Source organism: Hypanus sabinus, chromosome 12 (genome assembly GCF_030144855.1).
Source record: "Hypanus sabinus isolate sHypSab1 chromosome 12, sHypSab1.hap1, whole genome shotgun sequence".
NCBI classification, from domain to species: Eukaryota; Metazoa; Chordata; class Chondrichthyes; order Myliobatiformes; family Dasyatidae; genus Hypanus; species Hypanus sabinus.
This window is the reverse complement of record NC_082717.1, coordinates 59,358,637-59,380,923: the sequence shown is the minus strand read 5'-3', so window position 1 is coordinate 59,380,923 and position 22,287 is coordinate 59,358,637. Positions and strand designations below refer to the sequence as shown.

The 22,287-nt window shown below is 36.4% G+C and overlaps 1 protein-coding gene across 7 annotated transcripts in view; it reads left to right on the top strand.

The window, feature by feature from the left end:
- Window positions 1-22,287, top strand: part of usp34 (ubiquitin specific peptidase 34) — a 319,734-nt gene that overhangs the window by 75,150 nt on the left and 222,297 nt on the right. For all 7 annotated transcript variants that reach the window (XM_059986017.1, XM_059986013.1, XM_059986016.1 and 4 more), the window contains exons 8-12: window positions 7,161-7,222; window positions 7,390-7,471; window positions 7,609-7,701; window positions 8,900-9,025; window positions 10,876-11,005. In XM_059986017.1, the coding sequence (XP_059842000.1) occupies window positions 7,161-7,222; window positions 7,390-7,471; window positions 7,609-7,701; window positions 8,900-9,025; window positions 10,876-11,005 (493 nt within the window). The remainder of the gene's footprint in view (window positions 1-7,160; window positions 7,223-7,389; window positions 7,472-7,608; window positions 7,702-8,899; window positions 9,026-10,875; window positions 11,006-22,287) is intronic.

Here is a 22,287-nt window from a genome sequence, read left to right as displayed (position 1 = left end):
ATAGAGAAATCCTGCATCATTGCTGTTATTACATGGCTTTTCTCCCATTATAATTTATATCCCACTATTTGCCTTCTGTTCGGAGGCTCTATATAACTGTCACAGGTTATTAACTCTATCCACTAGGACTCTGCATCTTCCAATCCAATGTCACTTCTTCCTAAGGATTTGGTATTTTTTTACCAACAGAACCACCCCTCCTCCTTGGCTGTTAATCTCCCAATTATGATCTTCTTTCATCCAGGACTCAGTGATACCCACAACCTCATTCCTGCCCATCTCTAACCTGCGCTGCAAGTTCATCTACTTTATTTCGTATTATAATTAGTGCATTCAAATATCACACCTTCAGTCCTGTATTCATCATCCTTTTTGATTTTGCCCTCATGTTATGCTTCAATTCATTTCACTGTCTGCAGTTTTGCCCTATGATCTGCTTTACTCAGTCTCTGTACACATTGTATCGACTTGTATACCAACTGCCCCATCCGCAGTGTGATGGCTTTGATTCCCTCTCCTCCCCTGCCGAATTCGTTTAAACCCTTCCCAACAGCTCTAGCAAACATGCCTGAAACGATAGTGGTCCCCCTCAGGTTCAGGTGTAACCTATCCTTTTTGTACAGGTCATATCAATGATCCAGAAATCTGTAACCCTGCCCTGTGCACCACTTCCTTGGCTACTCATTCATCTGCACTATCATCCTATTCCTGCCCTGACTAGCATATGGTAATGGGAGTAATCCAGAGATGACTACCTTGGAGGCCCTTCTCTTCAGTCTCTTCCCTCACTCCTTACAATCACTGCACAGGACCTCTTTCCCCCTTTCTATTTATGTCATTGGTGCCAATATGCACCATGACCTCTGTCTAGCTGCTCACCCTCTCTCTTGAGATTCTTCTGTGGTTGCTCTGAGGCATCCTGAACTCGAGCACCTGGGAGGCTAAACGCCATCTTGACATCTTTTGCAATCACTGAATATCCTGTCCATTGCTGCTAAATATTGGATTTCCTATTACTTTTGCTCCACTTGACTTGAGTCTTCCCTGCTGAGCCTTAGAGCTAGCCATAGTTCCACTGGCCTGGCTGCTGCTGCTGTGTGCTGATAGATTCCCCCCACCCCCAAAATAAGTAAACAAAGGGGTGTACTTTTTGCTGAGGGGTATGGCTCTAGGGGAACTGCTTACTTCATCACATCACCTGTTGGTCACCAATCTCCCATCTGAAGCTTATACTCTAAGTGTGGCCACCTGGATATAAGTCTCATCTATGAGGTTTCAGCCTCTTGGATGATCATGAGTACTTCCAGCTCCACCTCCAGTTCCTAGACCTTGTTGATCAGGAGCTGCAGTTGGATGCATTGGATGCACTTCCTACAGATGTAGTATCAGAGAGACTGTCATGTACCCTGAAATCCCACACCTCAAAGGGGGAGCATTCCACTGCCTCAACTACCATCCTGTCTACATTTGAATATACCTCTAACTTCTCAAGCTTAAGTTCTAGTCTGTGCCTGTTCTCACCTAAGCCTGTTGAACCAAAGCCTGACCACTCTTTTAACAGTAGCCCTCTCCAAGAATGGCCACTTTGTTTACACCTTGCTTCTTTTTGTTTAGCTCCCACTGAATGCCTAACTGATAGTTATGATGACAGCCCACCAAAAAATTCTGAAAAACCCGAGCTCTTTTTTCCTTGGGTTGTCTCACCATTGTACAGCGTCTCGCGATGATTGCAGCTTGCTGAAATCACCTTAACCCTAATCATAGTTTAATACCATAACCAGTGGATCTATCCTATCCTTTTCCATCACTATCTGAAAACTAATAGAATTATGGTTAGTGGTGGCATAGTATTCCCTGACTTCAGTTACCTGCCTACCTTGTGTTCTACAAGGAGGTCCTGGATTACTCCTCTAGCCTGAGAAGGGCCCTCTACTTATTTATCCTCTCCTGGACACATTTCAGTATTTCCACCCATCCAGGCTCTTAACACTCTAGGTGGCTCAATCAGTACTGGGGAATTCAGAATTTTCCACTAATACATCCCTATAATTCTTACAACTATAAGCAATTGTACTACACACTTGCACCTCAAGTTCCTGTTGGCTGTTTGGGAGGGTGGGGGGGGGGGGGGCTGAGTCTATAATAGAGCTCCACCACACCCTCTTCCTCTTGTTTCTACTTTATACCCTGAACAATCACTAAAGAATGTCATACTGCATTTGCCCTCCCTTATCAAAAAGATACACCCCCTCATTTACCTATCCCTCTGTCCCACCTGTAGCATATTTATTCTAGACTATTGAGCTGCCAATCCTTCCAGTTTCTGCTATGTTGCTGTACCCTGGAAAAGCCATTAGTACATCCCTACATTGACCCCATACTAATTAATTCTTTAAATATCTGAAAAAGCAGTTGATTTCCTTCTTAAATATACTTTGTGACTGAGCCTCCAAACTATATTTGGTAAATATTTAGCTAAAGATGTATCATCTGGTCTCTGTCCTGAATGGCCAGCTCCTTACTGTGCAGCTGAATCTGGGTTCAGACACCACAACAAAAGGAATTATGGATTCCGGATCTATGCTAGCAAATTTCTGTAATACCTTGAGCTTGCCTCCTCTTGTCCTTCTCAAATCTAAATTGAATATGGGCCCAGGTTGTTTCATGTCTCCTCTATAGGACATCTAACTTCTCTGGAATCAACCTGGTGTTCCTTCATAATGGTCTTTGTAAGCATTATCCTTCCTTCAGCAGAGTGATTAAGCATGTACAGGTTTTCCCCGCTATCCGAAGGTAGAGCGTTCCTATGAAACGGTTTGTAAGTTGGAATGTCGTAAACTGAAGAAGGAATTGCCACTTATTTATATGGGAAAAATCGTGAGCATTCGCAGACCCAGAAAATAACCTACCAAATCATGCCAAATAACACATAAAACCTAAAATAACAGTAACATATAGTAAAAGCAGGAATGATATGACAAATACACAGCCTATATAAGGTAGAAATACTTCTCTGCAATCATAGCAGCACTGTCTAGCGTAGCGAAAATCTCACGCAAGCATTCTTGGCAGCACTTGCGGCAAAAACACTCGGCGCAAGCGCTCTTGGCAGAAACACTTGGCGCACGCGCTGTCGGCAGAAGCACCTTCTACAGTAACCTTTGAGCTATGAAGCTGTCAAATCATACCAAATAACACATAAAAATACACAGCCTATATAAAGTAGAAATAATGTATGTACAGTGTAGTATCACTTACCAGAATCGGGAAGACAGCGAGCACACTGACGATGGTGTGTTAGGCTGAGTCGTCGGAGGTTGGGGTGGTGGGAGATAGAGGAGACTGGGGTGTCATCTCATTGTCATCTGTTTCCATCAGGGCAGGCAGGACACCACCTTTTATGTCTGCCTGTCTCAATGTTGAAGGTCAAGGTTCGTCATCTGCTGTGGCTGATGTGGAAGTCTTGAAAAATGACAGTATGTTTGATATGCCTAGCCTTGTGCATTTTTCTATCATACAGTTCTTTGTAAGCACTCAAACCATCATGCAAATATGCCCTAAAGCTACGTACCCTTTTAAAATTGAAGTCATACTTTTGTGCAATCATTGCAGCATTGTCAATCGCTGCCTTTTTTCGTAACAGTGAAAACACCTGTTAGCGAAAACAGGTAACTAATGTAGGTCTTTCGTAACAGCGAGGTGTCATAAAGCGAACGTCTGAAAAACAGGAGCCACCTGTACTCAATTTCCGTGATGTCTCAACAAGACTTCATGTAACTGCACCAAACATCTTTAACTTTGGACTTAAATTCTCTTGCAATAAAGGGCAGAATAAAGTTTCCCTCTGGGTCACTAGCTGTACCTGTGTGTTAACTTAATTGTATGCAACGATCTGTGGATCTATTAGTTGTCAACATTTTTCAATCTGTTGTCGTCTTAAAAGAAATCTGCATTGCTATTTTAAAAAATCTTATTGGATGTCCTTCCATTTTTCCACAAGATTTTCTACCTATATTGTCTTTATTCATTTACCTGTCTTGTCTATATCTCCATGAAAGTTTAACATCCTCTTCATATCCAACAGTGGCACCCAGCTTGGTTATTAGCAGCAAAGGTTAATGTATTAATCTTGGTCAGGAGATCCAAAACAGTGATATAAATTGTAACCAGCAGGGCTCTAAGCACTAATTCCTCTGGCTTCGCATACTTTCACCATTTGGCAGAATCTACCATTTTCTCACTCCTCCCATGCTCTCATTTGAGTTAAACTAAACTCCATTTCTGATGTTAGATTTTTTTTTGTGCAAGTACCATTTCATAAATATCTTCTGTTTGTGTACTTCATCATGGTCCTTTCATGCTTCCTTCCAAGTTTATTGAATTGTTTTTAGAATGTGGTGTCCACAGCAGTGAATATTACACCATTGTACTCCTATCAAGGTTGTATTCAGATTTAACATAGCTTCTCTCCTTTTCCAATTCTTTTGAGATGGTCTCATGTTTCTTTGTGGCTTTATTTCTTTTAGTGATCTGGCATAATTTGCTCCTCATCTCTCTTTTTTTTAATGATTTTCCAAGTAGTGTATTGTCCCCTGCCCCTATATTTCATGCACTTGTTCTCTTATGGATGAATGAGAAGATCGCCATGGATGTTAAGATTGAGTATTATTTAACTCATTACTTCATATATTGAAAGTTAACGTTTAAATGCCAGGTTAGAAAGTTTCAATTTAGTGGAATTGTGAACATCAGAAGACATACAAGTTGTTTTTGAATGTAGAAAAATCTACCACATTTCTTGGCAAAATCCACATATGTAGGTATTTAATATAATTAAACAACTTTTTAAAGCCAGAATGTAAATAAGATTTTTCTGTTCCACTTTGATGTTCATTAGGAATTTTATTGTGGAACATGTACTTACAGCTTAATTTAAAACTAATTTACAAGCTAAGCAGATATACTGTGGATTCCAGTAAATTGGGACATATTAGGGCAAGTATGTTTTGGCTCAGTTAAGCAGCTGCCCCAATTCGCCTAAGTTTCATGGAAATAATTAAAAACCTATATAAAAAAAAGACAAAGCTACCATTTAACTAAGTAACAAATGCTATATTTAAATGAAATACAGAACAAATTAGAGCATTACAAATGTTACCACAGTACTATGAAACTGTATTAGTTTCTGATACTTATTGATGGAGCAAATCATCTGACATGTGCTGCCATGTATGGGGTATCTAGGAAGGGGTAGCACCTCTGGTGAAGGGAAATCTTGTGTCCAATCTGGGCCAGCTTGTTCACTTTTGGTTCCAGTGGACACTCGGCTCTCACCTGTGGCTCTAAGGAGCTGTTTAGATGCCACAGCGGTCACATCATGGAACACTGCTTCAGTAGATGGGCTAAACCAGGTGAGGGTAGCTGGCGTGCTTTGTACCCCACTGAAATAGGGACAGATGAGATCAGTGAGATCCAATGGCCAAAAAGACGATTTTGCAATAGCTTTGCAATTGCTTCATGTAAAACCATGGTTATCCACCGCAACCAAAGAAGTTTTCAGTTTGTCCACTGGACCCGGACTTTAGAGGTCGAGGGAGTTAAACTGTCCCAATGCAATGGCCTTTCCACTTTAAAATCTCTCCCACGCAAGTTTCACTGTCATCGACCGATATGACAGACAACTAACACACGACCATATACTTTTGATGGACTGTAAATGAGCAAGATTAGCACAGCTGCCTGGTGCAGATCATGATTGCTTTCATTCAGTGCTTTCAACAACTGCATCCTTCAGATCTTCATTTTTATTGTAACATTCAAGATGATTGTTGATATCTTGAAATGCTAGCTAGTTCTTAACTTAGTGAAGTAGCAAAATCATTTCATTTTTCACTCCCAGCCGTTTTTGGCATCTCTCAGCCTGAATGTGCGAAACCACAGTGAGCAAAAGAGCTCTGAATTGTCCTACTGCTTCTTCCTTGCCAGCTATTAGTGACAAAGATCACTGCTTTTTGAATGCAAACATACACATTTGACACTGTTTTAAAACTGATTGCTCTGAGCACTGTGTAGCTGACGCTAGTTAGAAACCCAGTACTGCAGATGCTGTGGTCAAGTCAACATGTACAAATAAGCTGGATGAACTCAGCAGGTTGGGCAGCATTCATTGAAACGAACAGTCAACGTTTCGGGCCTCGTCCTGACAAAGGGTCTGGGCCCAAAATGTTGGTTGCTCATTTCAATGGATGCTGCCCAACCTGCTGAGTTCATCCAGCTTGTTTGTACGTGCTAGTTAGAAACTGTTTGGCAACAGTCAACTGTCCCACTTAAGCAGCATTGTGTCCCAAATAAATGAAGGGATTCCCAGCTATTTTCTCGATTAATTTTTGCTCATTAAAAGTTGTTGCGAATAAGCAGTTACCCTGATTAACTGGTGGACCAATTAACTAGAATTCACTATATTAGTTTTGTAGCAAAGGTTTAGTGTGCTGTTCTTATTTTACAACAGAGTATACTTTTGGTTAAAGTATCATTCACTTCAAACTCCCTTGAAACTATTGCTTAACGCCAGCCTGCCCGTGTAATAATTTAGTTCCAATGAGAAGTTGGATTAAATTCATTTCCTTTGGTCTTCTGAATTAATTTTTTGATTTTCACTTGCATTCCATTTTATTGTTTGAAAGTAAGATGGTTAAGCATTGTATTTGTTTTTGCATTCATTGCTTCCTCTCTTTCCTCTGGTATCTTTATGAATAATTTAAGCACCACTGAAACAGAAATTTCATTCTTTTCTAAATTGAGATCCTTTTTTATTTGTTTTGAACATCAATAAGTATTACTATGTTGTCCACTATTGCCATTTATTGCTAGTGTATTACTATTTATCCCTCTCCATAGATGGTGAGTTCCTCTAGCATTCTGTCTCATTTGAGATAGAGGAACTCACTTGTATTTACAGCAGATGATGATTTAATGGGGATAGACATGCTGTAGTATTTAATAGGTCACTTCATGTCTTGTACTTAATATTTTGCAGATTTTCTTTTTACTCAGCAATCCTAATCTATAATCTTCCATTTTTCAAAAGTTTTTTTTCAAAACAAATCAAGTGAGAGTGGATATAAAATAAATCAGTTTTCCATCTTTTCTTTTTCCAACAGAATCAACTTCATACATTCAATGATGTCTGTAATAATGAATCTTTGGTGTCAGATACTGAAACGTAAGTAATGGTTGTAACTTTCTTTAGAAACTTGTTTTGTAAAATCGACTGCTTATGTTTGAAGAAAAATATTGTCATGGCTTTAAATTGTTACGACGCTGGGAAATGGAACATAAAATATTTGTGTACCTGTGTGTTAATGTATATCCTTTTCCGTTGTTGCATAGGTCAATTGCAAAAGAGCTCGCAGACTGGCTAATTCATAATAATGTTGTTGAACATATCTTTGGACCAAATTTGCACATTGAGGTTTGTCCAGAATGTTGTTTGTTTCTTCCTGTGCCTCTTTCTGTCCCACCCCTCCTCTCCATATGACTCTCTGTATGCCACTCCACAAATCACCAACAAGCTTTCTTTTAATCACACTTTTCATTATTGGCTTGCAGATCATCAAACAATGCCAAGTTATCCTGAACTTTCTAGCTGCTGAAGGAAGACTTAGCACACAACATATAGACTGTATTTGGGCAGCAGCACAGGTATTTGATTTGTAATAAATTTTTGTTGCTCTATACTTACTAAGTAACGTGTAATGTAAATGCCGTTATGTAATCACTCTTTCCAAAGCCTGGAATGACTGTGGGTATTTTCTGTTTATAAATTCTGAAGGAAATCAGTTCATCTAGTTAATAGTTCTTGTATTAATATTGGATGGGACTACTTGATAACTTGAAATAGACAAGAAATTGCTTGAAATTATTGCTCATTACAAATTGATATTAATTTGATAATTGTGATTGAGGGAAAGACTTTTCATTGCACATGTATGCACATTAAATTAATTTATACGTTAGTAAATCATTTATTGGTATATCTATTTATTCTATCTCATGGAATAGGCCCTTCTGGCCTTTGAACAGTACTGTCCAGAAATCCCCGATTTAACCCAGGCCTAATTTACTATGACCAGTTAACCTACCAACTGGTACATCTTTGGACTGTGAGAAGAAACCGGAGCATCCAGAGGAAACCCATGTTGTACAGGGAGAACATACAGACTCCTTACAGACAGTGGCATGGTGTGCCCTTGGAATCAGTAACTATTTTATGACCTCTGGAAGCTAAAGACCTACTCTTTTTGGATTTTCATATTTTGATTAAATATTTGTTTAAATTTCTCCGTAAGGAGATGCTTAGTTAACTTTGAGTGGTCTGGACTTTCTCATCACTAAAGACTGCTCCTAGTTTAGGTTCTTTATTGAGATTTAATACATATAAATTTTCAACCCAATGGAGGAAATGATCTTAGGAATATTAATAGATTTATATGTTCCTAATTTTACTATGTCAACTAAGTTACAAAGATATTCAGAGCTACTTTTCCACTTTTATTTTAGATTATTGGCTTGATTGTTAAGTTTGGTTTAGTGGTATTGATTTCTTGGGGAGGGGGTTGAATGTTTCATGTAAATTTTGGACAGTATTTTATGTTGGACATTTAAAACTTGCCCCAAATTTTGAAAGATGGCTTCACATAATCATCAGATTGAAACTTTATATTTCATTGTAATTGAAAATTATCCTTTTTTTATATATTGATTTTTTTTCTCTCAGAAATAACATTTTGGTTCCTTCATTGATAGTTTAATCAGGTAAAATTAAATAGTTTAATTAAATATCAACTTACTAACATTTAAAGTCATACTTATGTTTTTATTTCTGCTTCTTATCCCACAGTTGAAGCACTGTAGTCGATACATCCATGATTTGTTCCCTTCTCTAATTAAGCACTTGGATCCTGTACCTCTCCGTCACCTTCTTAATCTAGTTTCTGCTCTTCACCCAAGTGTCCACACAGAACAAGTAAGATAGCTGTATAATTCTGTCTTGTACGTTATATAGTAGTAATTGATGTCTTTCGTTTCTTTCTCTTGATGCAGCAAAGGAGGGGGAGTGTGTTTGCTATTGGCCCATAGCTCCATTTGAGGAATTGTGGAGCTCTGTTGGTTTCCTGTTTAATATTTATCCTTTAGTCAACAGTTCCAAAATGATTAAAACAAGATCTTTTACAATGTAAGAGTGTGTTATCAAAAAGATTTATACAGATTAGTTCTCTCCTTGAGAACAAAGGATGAGGCTTAACATGGGGCGTTGGTTTCAGTTCATGAATGTGTTTGAAGAAGTAGCCTTAGTGAGAGCATTGTTACTTTTCCAGAGATCTAAAACTCAGGGTCATAAATACAAGACAGCCTTGAATATGAAATAAATTTAAGATAAACCTCTTTACCTGCATGTTTAGTTAGAACATGGAGCACACTATAACAGGAAGGATTTGTATCACAAGAACCTAGTTTTATTTAGGGAGAAACTTTATATGCACAAGAGATTAAAAAGAGATAGAAAATGTTGTTATTAAGATTAGATGAAAATAAATTGAAGGAAGGAAGTGATGCTAAGCAATTAAATGTAGACTATTTGTTCTGAATGCCTTGTTTCTGAGTGGGTATATTAATGCATTTTCTTCATGTAATTAGTGGTTTCCCATCAGTAAAATGTTTGGTGTTTTGGATGTAGGTGTGGGAATAGGCAATGAAAGAAAGGAATGTTACTTCTGAAAACTTAGAGTAGTAAAGTTATTGTGATTAGTGGATATTACAAAATGAATAATAATGTAGAAATTTGCAGTCAAAAGCATGAGAAGTAGTTATTCTTTGCTTAAAAAAAAGAATGCCTGCTGTAGGGGATTGTGTCATCGAAGTAAACAGGATAAAAAAGGACTGGTGATTTTCTAAGACAGAATAAGATGAAATGTTTTGAAATTTATATTTTATCAAAATAATTTTGCGTATAGGAATTGTTATGGGGATGGATTTGATGTCTATTGTTAAATGACTCAAACTCCTGTTGTTTTGGCTCTTGGATGTGAATTAATTACCTACGTGCCTATTAGAACAGATGTGTGAAGATTCCAAAGCATAAATGTATCTTTTTGTGAGGGAACAACAACTTCAGAGTGAGGTGGAATAATCTTTTCTTTTTATACTCCCAAGGTGTGGAAATAAAATGAAGGAGGTTTGAATTTTTGGGTTTTACATTAAACAGATTGTACATATTTATTGCTGAATGAATTGGAAGGTATCATTTTGTACTTGAAAAAAAAGTGAATTCAGGTTATCAGGTCAAATTTTCTAAACTGTTTTTTCCCTACTTTGTATTGTCAGTAAGTGAAAGTGATTTGTTGTTCATTGGAAGGTTTATTATTTTCTATCAGAAAATAATTTGAATGATTTATTATTTTCCATGAGAAAATAGAAGATGAATAAAAGCAAAGGATTTGATTTTTGTGCCATTCTGGAAATGTGACTTGAATGGCAAATGTGAATTTGCATGTCAGTTCATAGCATAATGGTGAAGCATTTAATAAAACTGTAAAGAAAACTTAGTGATTCCTTACTTCCTAATTCGTTCAACATAATTAAATGTATGCTGAAAGTGGGAACAGTATTCATTTGTTTTAATCCATTTATGAGTTTAGAGTATTTTGTTGAACCAAATTGACCTAGCATCCAGTTTTGAATGTTCCATTAAAATGGAATCTATTTTTTTGTTTAGTCAAGAGTTGATGCACCTTTGTAGTTCTTTAGTTTGTGTATTTAATTTCTATAATATCTTCTGTTGAAGACTAAATATTCAAATTTTGCTCTTGTTCACAGACCCTATACTTGGCATCGATGCTCATTAAAGCCCTCTGGAACAATGCACTTGCTGCCAAGGCTCAATTATCCAAGCAAAGCTCCTTTGCTTCACTTCTTAACACAAATCTCCCTTTGGGAAATAAAAAAGGTAAGTGCTATAATAGAAAATGCATTTGCTATAAGATTAAAATTTTTGTATGTGTAATAAATGTTAGGTCATTTAACATAATGATTTGAGGAAGTTTGCATTGGAAAGATTAGGATTGTATTCACCATGGAGAATTATAGTGAAGAATTCATGATGGAGATAATGAAGTTTGGAGATGAATTATATCCCTGGTCACTGTGATTGGCAAGGGATGAGTTTGTTGGAGCTCTGACAGAACTTTCTGATCTTCATTGGCTCCAGAATTCTAGGTGCCCAATGATAGGACAGGAAATGTGGTACCGTAAGACATAGGAGCAGAATAAGGCCATTCAGCCTATCGAATTTGCTCAGCTGTTTCATAATGGCTGATCCCGGATCCCATACACCCGCTCTCTCATCATATCTTTTGATGCCCCAACTAATGAGGAACCTTATCAACTTCTGCTTTAAGTATACCCATGACATTGGCCTCCACTGCAGTCTATGGCAGAGCATTCCACAGATGCACCACTCTTTGACTAAAAAAATTCCTCCATGTTTCTGTTCTGAAAGGTTGCCCCCCAATTTTAAGGCTGTGCCCTCTAGTTCTAAATACCCCCATAAGAGGAAATATCCTCTCCACATCCACTTTATCTAATTCCTTTCTAATTCAGTAGGTTTCAATTAGATAACCATGCATTCTTCTAAATTCCAATGAGTACAGGCTGCCAAATGCTCCTCATGTGTTAACCCATTCATTCCCAGAATCATCCTCGTGAACCTCCTCCGGACTCTCTCCAATGAAAAAAACCATATAACCATATAATAATTACACCACGGAAACAATTTTACTTTAAATGACACAACCGAACCTGCCTCTACCATTTCTACTTTAAACTCGTTCCACACAGCTACCACTCTCTGAGTAAAGAAATTCCCTCTCATGTTACCCTTAAACTTTTGCCCTTTAACTCTAACTCATGTCCTCTTGTTTGAATCTCCCCTACTCTCAATGGAAAAAGCCTATCCACGTCAACTCTATCTATCCCCCTCATAATTTTAAATACCTCTATCAAGTCCCTCCTCAAACTTCTACGCTCCAAAAAATAAAGACCTAACTTGTTCAACCTTTCCCTGTAACTTAGGTGCTGAAACCCAGGTAACATTCGAGTAAATCTTCTCTGTACTCTCTCTATTTTGTTGACATCTTTCCTACACATATAGTTCGGTGACCAGAACAGTGCACAATACTCCAAATTTGGCCTTACCAATGCCTTGTACAATTTTAACATTACATCCCAACTCCTATACTCAATGCTCTGATTTATAAAGGCCAACATACCAAAAGCTTTCTTCACCACCCTATCCACATGAGATTCCACCTTCAGGGAACTATGCACCATTATTCTTAGATCACTCTGTTCTACTGCATTCTTCAGTGCCCATGTATGTCCTATTTGAATTATTCCTACCAAAATGTAGCACCTCACACTTATCATCATTAAACTCTATCTGCCATCATTCAGCCCACTCTTCCAACTGACCTAAATCTCTCTGCAAGCTTTGAAAACCAACTTCTTTATCCACAACCTTTAATCTACTTCATAATCCACAACATTATAAACAACCTTTCTGAGATGAGTGGCCTAAAACTGTTGGCAATGCTCCAAGTGTGGCCTGACTAGTGTCTTATAAAGACTCAGCATAATCTTGCTTTTATATTCTATTCCGCTTGAAATAAATTCCCACATTGCATTTGCCTTTCTTTACCACAGACTCAACCTTTAAATTAACCTTCTGGGAGTCTTGCACATGGACTCCTAAGCCCCCTTGCACCTTTGATGTTTGAACTCTCACTTTGGCTGTCTGAGTTATCTCCCCCCCCCCCCCCCCCCCCACTTCAGGCAGGCTTCAATTATACCAGTGCTCAAGAAGAATGTAGTAACCTGCCTCTATGTCTAGTAGCGCTTACACCCACTGTGATGAAGTGCTTTGAGAGATTGGTGATAAAGCATGTTAATTCCTGCCTGAGGAACAACATGGTTTCACTCCAGTTTGCCTACTATCACAACAGGTCATCATCGGTTGACATTTAATTGGCTCTCTACTTAACTAACATCTGGGCAGTGAAGATGATCTTCATTGATTACAGGTCTGCATTCAATACCCTCAGAACTACCATCCCTTTAAAACTGATAAATAGCTCCAAGATCTAGATCTCAATGCTTCCTTGTGCAACTGGATCCTCAATTTCTTCACTTGTGAACCTAAGTCAGTTCAGATGGGTAATAATATCTTACCCACCATCAACATAGGTGCACCACAAGGCTGTGTGCTTTGCCACCTGCTCTATTTTATTTGCACTTAATGACTGTGTGGCTAAGCACAGCTCCAATGCCACAGTTAAGTTTGCAGATAACATCAGTGTTTTGGGCCAAATCAAGGGTGGTGATGAATCAGTGTGTAGGAAGGAGGGAGACTAAGAATCTGGTTGAGTGGTTGAACCTCTCATTCAATGTCAACAAAATCAAAGGGTTGACTATTGACTATTAAATGGATCTCAGGGTAGTATATAGTGATGTATATGTACTTTGACTTTATATTTACTTTGAACTTCGAACTTTGAAATTTGTAAGGCATGATTTTTCCTTCCATATTTTGGCTTGGTTGTATTAATTGTTGCATAATAACTAGCTGTTTCTTACTTGATTATGGAATTAATCTATGTAATGCTTTAACATGCTACAATGAGATGACTGCCTTTACAAGACAGATATGCAAAGCTATGCAGTGAATGAAACAGCTTCTCAAAAATCACCTGAGCCAGGAGCTTTTGTTTGGGGTTTTTGATGAGATCTTACTTGTCAAACTGTAGTAAGTTAAGTTAAATACGTATTGAACTCAATACAGAATTGCCACGTGCCTGAATGTACTAATACTATTTTAGCAATTGGTGTTAACAAAGGTATTGCACACAAGTAACACTCCAGAGCAATGTTGTGTAAATGAGTAAATTTACAGTGCAACAATATATTAATAATGATGTGATAAACATAATACTTCCTTTATAATGTATCTAGTATATATTTACAGAATATTAACAGCTGTTCCAAGGGCAAATAAAGAGGGGATGGAAATAGATGTCTTTCCACCATGTACTTGAAAACAAAATCCAAATTAACTCTTGCAGGAAATGATATATTAAAAAAAATCATGCAAGAAGTGATGTTCATAGAAAGTGAACTGCATACAAGAGGAACTATGCCTCCAGAGGACAGAACAATGAGTGAAAAAAGAAACACACAAAATGCTGGAGGAACTAAGCAAGCCAGGCAGAATCTATGGGAAAAAAAGTACTGTTGATGTTTCAGGCCTAGACACTTCAGCAGGACTGGAGGAAAAAAAATGAGGAGTTAGAGTTAAAAGTTGGAGCGAAGAGAGGAAGAAACACAAGGTAATAGGTGAAATGGAAGGGGAAGGGTCAAGTAAAGAGCTGGGAAGTAGATTAGTGAAAGTGATACAGGGCTGGAGAAGAAGGAATAATAGGACAGTAGGCCATGGAAGAAAGAAAAGGGGGAGCAGCATCAGAGAGAGGCAATGGGTAAGGAAGGAGGTGAGGTGAGAAAAGGAAAAGGGGATGGGGAGTCGTGGGGGGGGGGTGGGCATTACTGCAAGTTCAAGAAATTGATGTTCATGCCATCACGTTGGAGGCTACCCAGACTGAATATAAGGGGTTGCTCCTCCAAGCTGACTGGCCTCATTGCAACAGTAGAGGAGGCCATGGATTGACATTGGAATGTGAATGAGAAGTGGAACTAAAATGGTTGGCCACTGGGAAATCCTGCTTTTTCTGATGGACAGAGCGAAGGAGCTTAGCAAAGTGGTCACCCACTCTATGTCGGGTCTCATTGATATACAGGAGGCCACATCGGGAGCACCGGACACAGAATATGACCCCAACAGATTCACAGATGAAGTGTCACCTCACCTGGAAGGACTGTTTGGGGCCCTTGAATGGTAGTGAGGGAGGAGGTGTAGGGGTAGGTATACCACTTGTTCCGCTTGCAAGGATGTGCCAAGGCGCAGATTGGTGGGGAGGGATGAATGGACACAGGAGTCACGTAGGAAGTGTTCCCTTCAGAAAGCAGAAAGTTGGGGAAAGGGATTGGTATGCGTGGTGGTAGGATCCAGTTGGAGATGGTGCAAGTTGCAGAGAATTATGTGCTGGGTGTGGAGGCTGGTGGGGTGGTAGGTGGCAAGAGGAACCCTATCCCTGGAAGGGTGGTGGGAGGATGGGGTGAAAGCAGATGTGCGCATAATGGAAGAGATGACATTGAGAGAAGTGTTCTTTTCTTTCTTTTTCAATCTTTTTATTAAATTTCATATATAAAAAAAATAACACAAAATAATGAATAGATTACAGATTCAATAGACTTGAAATTACATTAGTAATAGGATAATAATATCCTATTAAAACATCCATCAACAAAAGGTACATAAATCAATCAAGTCTATATAAATATATATGAAAAACAAAAATAATCGTCGAAAGAAGAAAAAAAAAATTGAAATTATATATGAGAAAAAATATATAATGAAAAAAAATACTAAACTAAAACTAACATGGGCAATAATAGCACTTTATAAATATATAAAGGTGTCAAGAAAAACTCCAGAACTCCATACCTGAACAAGTATAAGTAGAGAAAAGGATCTGAAATAAGCCAAATTAATTCATATGAAAGTGTCGAATAAATGGTCCCCAGGTTTCTTCAAATTTAATTGAAGAATCAAAGATAGTGCTTCTGATTTTTTCCAAACTCAGATAAGAAATAGTTTGGGAGAACCACTGAAATGTAGTAGGAGGATTTACTTCTTTCCAGTTTTGTAATATAGACCTTCTGGCAATTAATGTTACAAAAGCAATCATTCGTCTGATTGAAGGGGAAAGCTGATTGCCATCTTCATTTGGTATACCGAAAATTGCAGTAATAAAATGGGGTTGTAAATCGATATTCCATACTGAGGAAATGACATCAAAAATGTCCTTCCAATAATTATGTAAAGTGGGACATGTCCAAAACATGTGAGTCAATGAAGCCACTTCTAAGTGACATCTGTCACATTGAGGATTAATATGCGAATAAAATCGGGCAAGTTTATCTTTAGACATATAAGCTCTATGTACAATTTTAAATTGTATTAAAGCATGTTTAGCACAAATAGAGGAGGAATTAACCATTTGTAAAATTTTTTCCCATTTATCTGTTGATATATTACATCGAAGTTCTTTTTCCCATTCTTGTCTAATTCTATCCGATATTTCTGGCTGTATCTTCATAATCATGTTATAAATAAAAGCTACTAATCCCTTCTGACAAGGATTAAAAGTAAAAATCAAATCTGAAAAATCCGATGGAGTTGAATTAGGAAAAGATGGAAGAATTTTATGTAAGAAATTTCTAATTTGTAAGTATCTAAAAAAATTAGATTTAGGTAATTCAAATTTGTTGGATAGTTGATCAAAAGACATCAAAGTACCTTCAAAAAAAAGATCACGAAAACATTTTATACCTTTCCTTTTCCATATACTAAAAGCTTGATCTGTCAATGAAGGTTTGAAAAAAAAATTACATAAAATAGGGCTGTCCAGAGCAAAGTTTTTCAGATTAAAGAATTTGCGAAATTGAAACCAAATTCGTAGTGTGTGTTTAACAACAGGGTTAGATATCTGTTTATTGAATTTGGCTAAATCAATAGGAAGAAAAGAACCAAGAACGGAAAATATAGAATATCCCTTAACCTCACTACATTCCAAATTTACCCACTGTGGGCACACAGGTGAATCCAAATCTAGTTTCCAGTACATTAGGTTACGAATATTATTCGCCCAATAATAAAATCTAAAGTTAGGTAAAGCTAGACCACCATCTTTTTTAGACTTTTGTAATTGCCTTTTGCTTAACCTAGGATTTTTATTTTGCCAAACAAATGAGGAAATCTTTGAATCAATATTATCAAAAAAAGATTTAGGAATAAAAATTGGTAAAGCTTGGAATAAATATAAAAATTTCGGTAAAATCATCATTTTAATAGCATTAATCCGACCAACTAATGATAAAAATAAGGGAGACCATCTAGTAGTAAGTTGCTGAATTTGATGAAGCATAGGTAAAAAATTCAGTCCAAATAAATCTTTATATTTCTTGGTGATTTTTATACCTAAATAGATAAAGTTATCAGTAACAACTTTAAATGGCATCCTATCACTCAATAAAGTTTGCGCATTTAAAGGGAATAACTCACTCTTATCTAAGTTTAACTTATAACCAGAAAAACTACCAAATTGAGCCAACAAGGATAAAATAGCAGGAATAGACCTACTAGGATTAGAAATATATAACAACAAATCATCAGCATAAAGCGATAATTTGTATAATTTCTCATTACGGGTAATACCAAAAATATTAGGAGACTCACGAATAGCAATAGCTAAAGGTTCTAATGCAATATTAAATAATAAAGGACTTAAAGGACAACCTTGTCTCGTACCACGAGGTAATTGAAAAAAAGAGGATCTATAATTATTTGTAAGAACAGAAGCAACAGGTTTATAATATATTAATTTAATCCATGATATAAAATTAGGACTAAAATTAAAGTTTCTCAATGCATTAAATAAATATGTCCATTCAACTCTATCAAAGGCTTTTTCAGCATCTAATGAGATAACACATTCTGGGGTTGTAGGTGATGAAGTATAAATTATGTTAATCAATTTTCTAATATTAAAAAAGGAATATCGATTCCTAATAAAACCAGTTTGATCTTCTGAAATAATCTGTGGTAATACCTTTTCTAATCTAATGGCTAAAATTTTTGTAAGAATCTTAGAGTCTACATTTAATAAAGATATAGGGCGATAAGATGCACATAAGGTAGGATCTTTATCTTTTTTAAGAATTAAAGAGATAGTAGCTTCATAAAACGATTGAGGTAATCTCTTCTTAACAAACGCATCATTAAATATTTCACATAGCCAAGGAGAAAGCAATAAAGAAAAAGTTTTAAAAAATTCTACAATAAAACCATCAGGACCAGGAGCTTTCCCTGAATTCATTGATGAGATAGCCTCTCTTATTTCATCCATAGAAATAGGAGCATCAAGCAAGCTACAATCTTCATCTATCAGTTTAGAAATATTCAAATTATTAAAAAAATTATCCATCGTAAACCGGTCACCGTCAAATTCTGATTGATATAAAGATTTATAAAAATCTTGAAAAGTGTTATTAATTTCTTTATAATCAGTAGTTAAATTACCGTCTTGTTTACGAATTTTAATAATTTGTCGCTTAGTCGAAATAGCTTTTAATTGATTAGCTAACAATTTACCAGTTCGATCACTATGAATATAAAATTGAGCCCTAGTCTTAATTAATTGATTCTCAATTGAAGAAGATAATAATAAACTATGTTCCATTTGAAGCTCAACTCTCTTCTTATAAAGTTCTTTGGTAGGAGTAACGGAATAAATCTTATCAATTTCTTTAATTTTATCCACCAATAAAGCTATATCTGAATATCTTTGTTTTCTTTTACCAGCGGAATATGAAATAATTTGTCCACGAATAAAAGCCTTGAAAGAGTCCCAAAGTATTCCTTTATCAATCTCTTCATTATAGTTTGTTAAAAAAAATAAGTCAATTTGTTGTTTTATGAAGGTAATAAATTCTGGATCTTGAAGTAAAGTAGCATTAAGTCTCCAAGATCTAGTATTGATAGAAGAATCCGAAATCTTGATAGATAACTTCAAAGGCGCATGATCCGAAATAGCAATAGAATCGTATTTACAATCAATAACATCTGTTAATAAACGATGATCAATAAGAAAGTAATCAATTCTAGAATAACTATGATATACATGTGAAAAAAATGAAAATTCTTTACCTTTAGGATTCAAAAACCGCCATATTTCAGTAATTCCAGAATCAACCATAAAAGAATTAATAAGTAAAGCTGATCTATTCGGAAGAGTTCGAATAGGTTTAGATCTATCCATCGAAGGATTCAAACAACAATTAAAGTCTCCACCCATAATCAACATATATTCATTCAAATTAGGAAGAGAAGTAAATAAACGTTTAAAAAATTCAGGACAATCAAAGTTTGGAGCATAAATATTAACTAAAACAACTTTCCGATTAAAAAGTGAACCAGTTATCAACAAAAATCTACCCTGTGGATCAGAAATAATTTCATAATGTGTAAACGAAATTGAGGCGTCTATAAAAATAGACACACCCCTAATTTTAGCGGTACAATTTGAGTGAAATTGTTGACCTTTCCAGAACCTAAAAAAACGTTGATTATCCTCCCTCCTAATGTGGGTCTCCTGTGCAAAAATAATATTAGCGTTCAATCTATGGAATACTTTAAATATTTTTTTACGTTTAATCGGATGATTTAAACCATTAGTATTCCACGAGATAAAGTTAATAGATTTATCCATCATACCAATATTAATTGTGTGTATCATAAAAGGTTAAAAAGACACATAACCCACAATTTAGGAAGAAGGAAAATTGATTCAGGAGCAACCGGAGATCCTGACACCTCAACAATATTAACAATTTAAAGTCAGCCCATAAACTAAAAGCAAAAAAATAAAAAGCAAAAGCATGAAAAAAGATCCCTCCCCCCTCCCCCCACCCTTTGAAAAAAAGCCAAGCGGCAGGCGCATAAACTAATACTAATATTACCCCCATTTCAAGATGGCAGCTCCATAAGAAAATTTTTTAAGAAAAAACTATATAACACCCCAATTAAAATATAGAGTTGCAAAAAAAAAAAAATATATATATATATATATATATATATATATATATATATATATATACCTACATATATATATATATATATATATATATATATATATACACATACACACCCATATCAGACAAATCAAAAAAAAACTAAAATAGTAAAACCAGAAAGATCATTAATAAAAAAAATGCACATTAAAGTTTAAAAATGTGATACACCTTTAAAAAAGAAATTCCATATTCAGATACAAAGATGACGTTTCACAAGCCAAGACTTATGGGAAGAAGAAACGACATTTTGAGAAAGCCATATTACAAAATATGAATATAAATTCAGCAATCTAATAAGAAAATATAGTAAAAAAGTTATCAAAATAGAATATTTTTATATAAAAAAAAGATTTAATAGACACTACAACATATTTAAAAAAAAAACTAAAGAAAAAGAATTCAAAACCTTTGTTCCATTTCTAAATACAGGCAAGCAAATAAACGCTTATAAAAAGTAAAGACTTATGGGAAGAAGAAACGACATTTTGAAAAAAAATAATTCATTATTACAAAATACAAACGTATATAAAAAAAGGATATAATAAAAATTAAAACAGCATCTATAAGCAATAATAATAGTAGTAAAAAAAAAAGACCCAGACCCATAGTTCAAAATAAGAAGTTATAACCCAACTTCCAGGGTTAAAACTTAAAATGAAATAACATCCTCTCTCCAAAAAAAAAAATCTTCAATGTAACTCATAGTTCAAGTTGCACTAGAGGATCGATATTCTTCAACAAATTTCTTCGCTTCTTCAGGAGTGATAAAAAAGTGTAGACTGTTGTCGGGCAGCACCATTCTAAGTTTCGCCGGATACATTAAAGCTTGTTTAAAACCAAACGAATGAATCTCTGCCATCACTGGTTTAAAAGCGATCCTGGCTTTCATAACTTCATACGAATAGTCTTCAACTATTCGAAATGAATAATTTCTGTAGGAGATCATACCTTTTTTACGAGCTAATCGAATTAGAAGCTCTTTCTCACGAGGATAATGAAGGCGAACAATCACCGCTCGTGGTTTATCAGACACAGACGAAAGCCTCGCAACTCTATGAGCGCGGTCAATAACAGGTTCATTTTTCAAACCTTCACCACCGAAAATTTCCCACAGTAATTTAGAGAAAAATTCAGTTAAATCACCGGACTCAACTTTTTCGGGAATTCCGATGATGCGCAAATTCTGTCTGCGAGAACGATTTTCAAGATCAGTAATTTTAAACTTGTACTGATCTAAAGTTTTAGCAGTCGACTCTATCTTCTTCTCTAACACTTCAATTGTACGTGCTTTTTCACAAATTGATTGTTCAAGAGTCGTGATCTTATTTCCATGCTGTTGAACCTCTAACGCCTGCGACTGAAACTTAGTTTCAAGCGATTTAACAACTCCTTCAAGATCGGATATTTTCGAAGTAATCCTCCTTTCAAAACTTAACAGTTTACTGTCCAATTTACCTTCTAGTCTGCCTTCCAGAGCCGCAAATTTAGCATCCAGTTTATTGTCCAATTTACTTTCCATAGCCGCAAATTTAACATCCAGTTTAGTGTCCAAAAGACCAACAATTGCGTCGATGGATACAGGATCCTTAGCCGATTTCTTACTTGTAGCCATTTTAGGTTTGACAAGATTAGATCAACTATTATTTTAGGAAAAAAGGGTCAATCAAAGGTAGCAACTCATATGATTAAGTTCGAAAAGGTCTAATTAAAGGGTGATTATAGTTAAAAAAATAAAGAGCGCCTAAAAGGCAGATGCTTACGCCGCCATCTTGAAACTCCACCCCCCGAGAGAAGTGTTAATAGTGGAGGAGGGGAATCCCCTTTCTTTGAAGGAGGAGGACATCCTTCGTTCTGGAAGGAATAGCCTAATCTTGAGAGCAGATGTGGCAGAGATGGAGGAATTGAGAGAAGGAGATGGCATTTTTTATAAGTAACAGGTAGGAAGGGGTATAGTCTAGGTAGCTGTGAAAGTTGATATGCTTAGTGGACATCAGTAAATAAGATGTCACCAGAGAGAGAAGAGGGGGGTGTCAGAAATGGACCAGGTAAATTTGAGGGCAGGGTGAAGATAGAGCTCTGTTGATGAAGCCAACAAACTCAGCATGGGTTCAGAAAGCAGTAGTATTGCAGTTACTGATGTAGCATATGAAAAGTGCGGGATGGCCAACAGAGTAGGCTTTGAACATTGATTGTTCCACGTAGCCAACAATCAGGCAGGCATAACTGGGACCAGTGCAAGTGCCCATGGCTACACCTTTTGTTTGAAGAAACTGGGAGGAGCCAAAGGAGAAATTATTAAGTGCGAGGACAAGTTCAGCTAGACGGAGGAGGGGAACTGGTTTGGTCTAGTGTACAGAAAGAAGTAGAGACTTTTGAGGCTTTCCTGATGGGGAATAGAGGTGTGTAGGGACTGGACATCAATAGTGA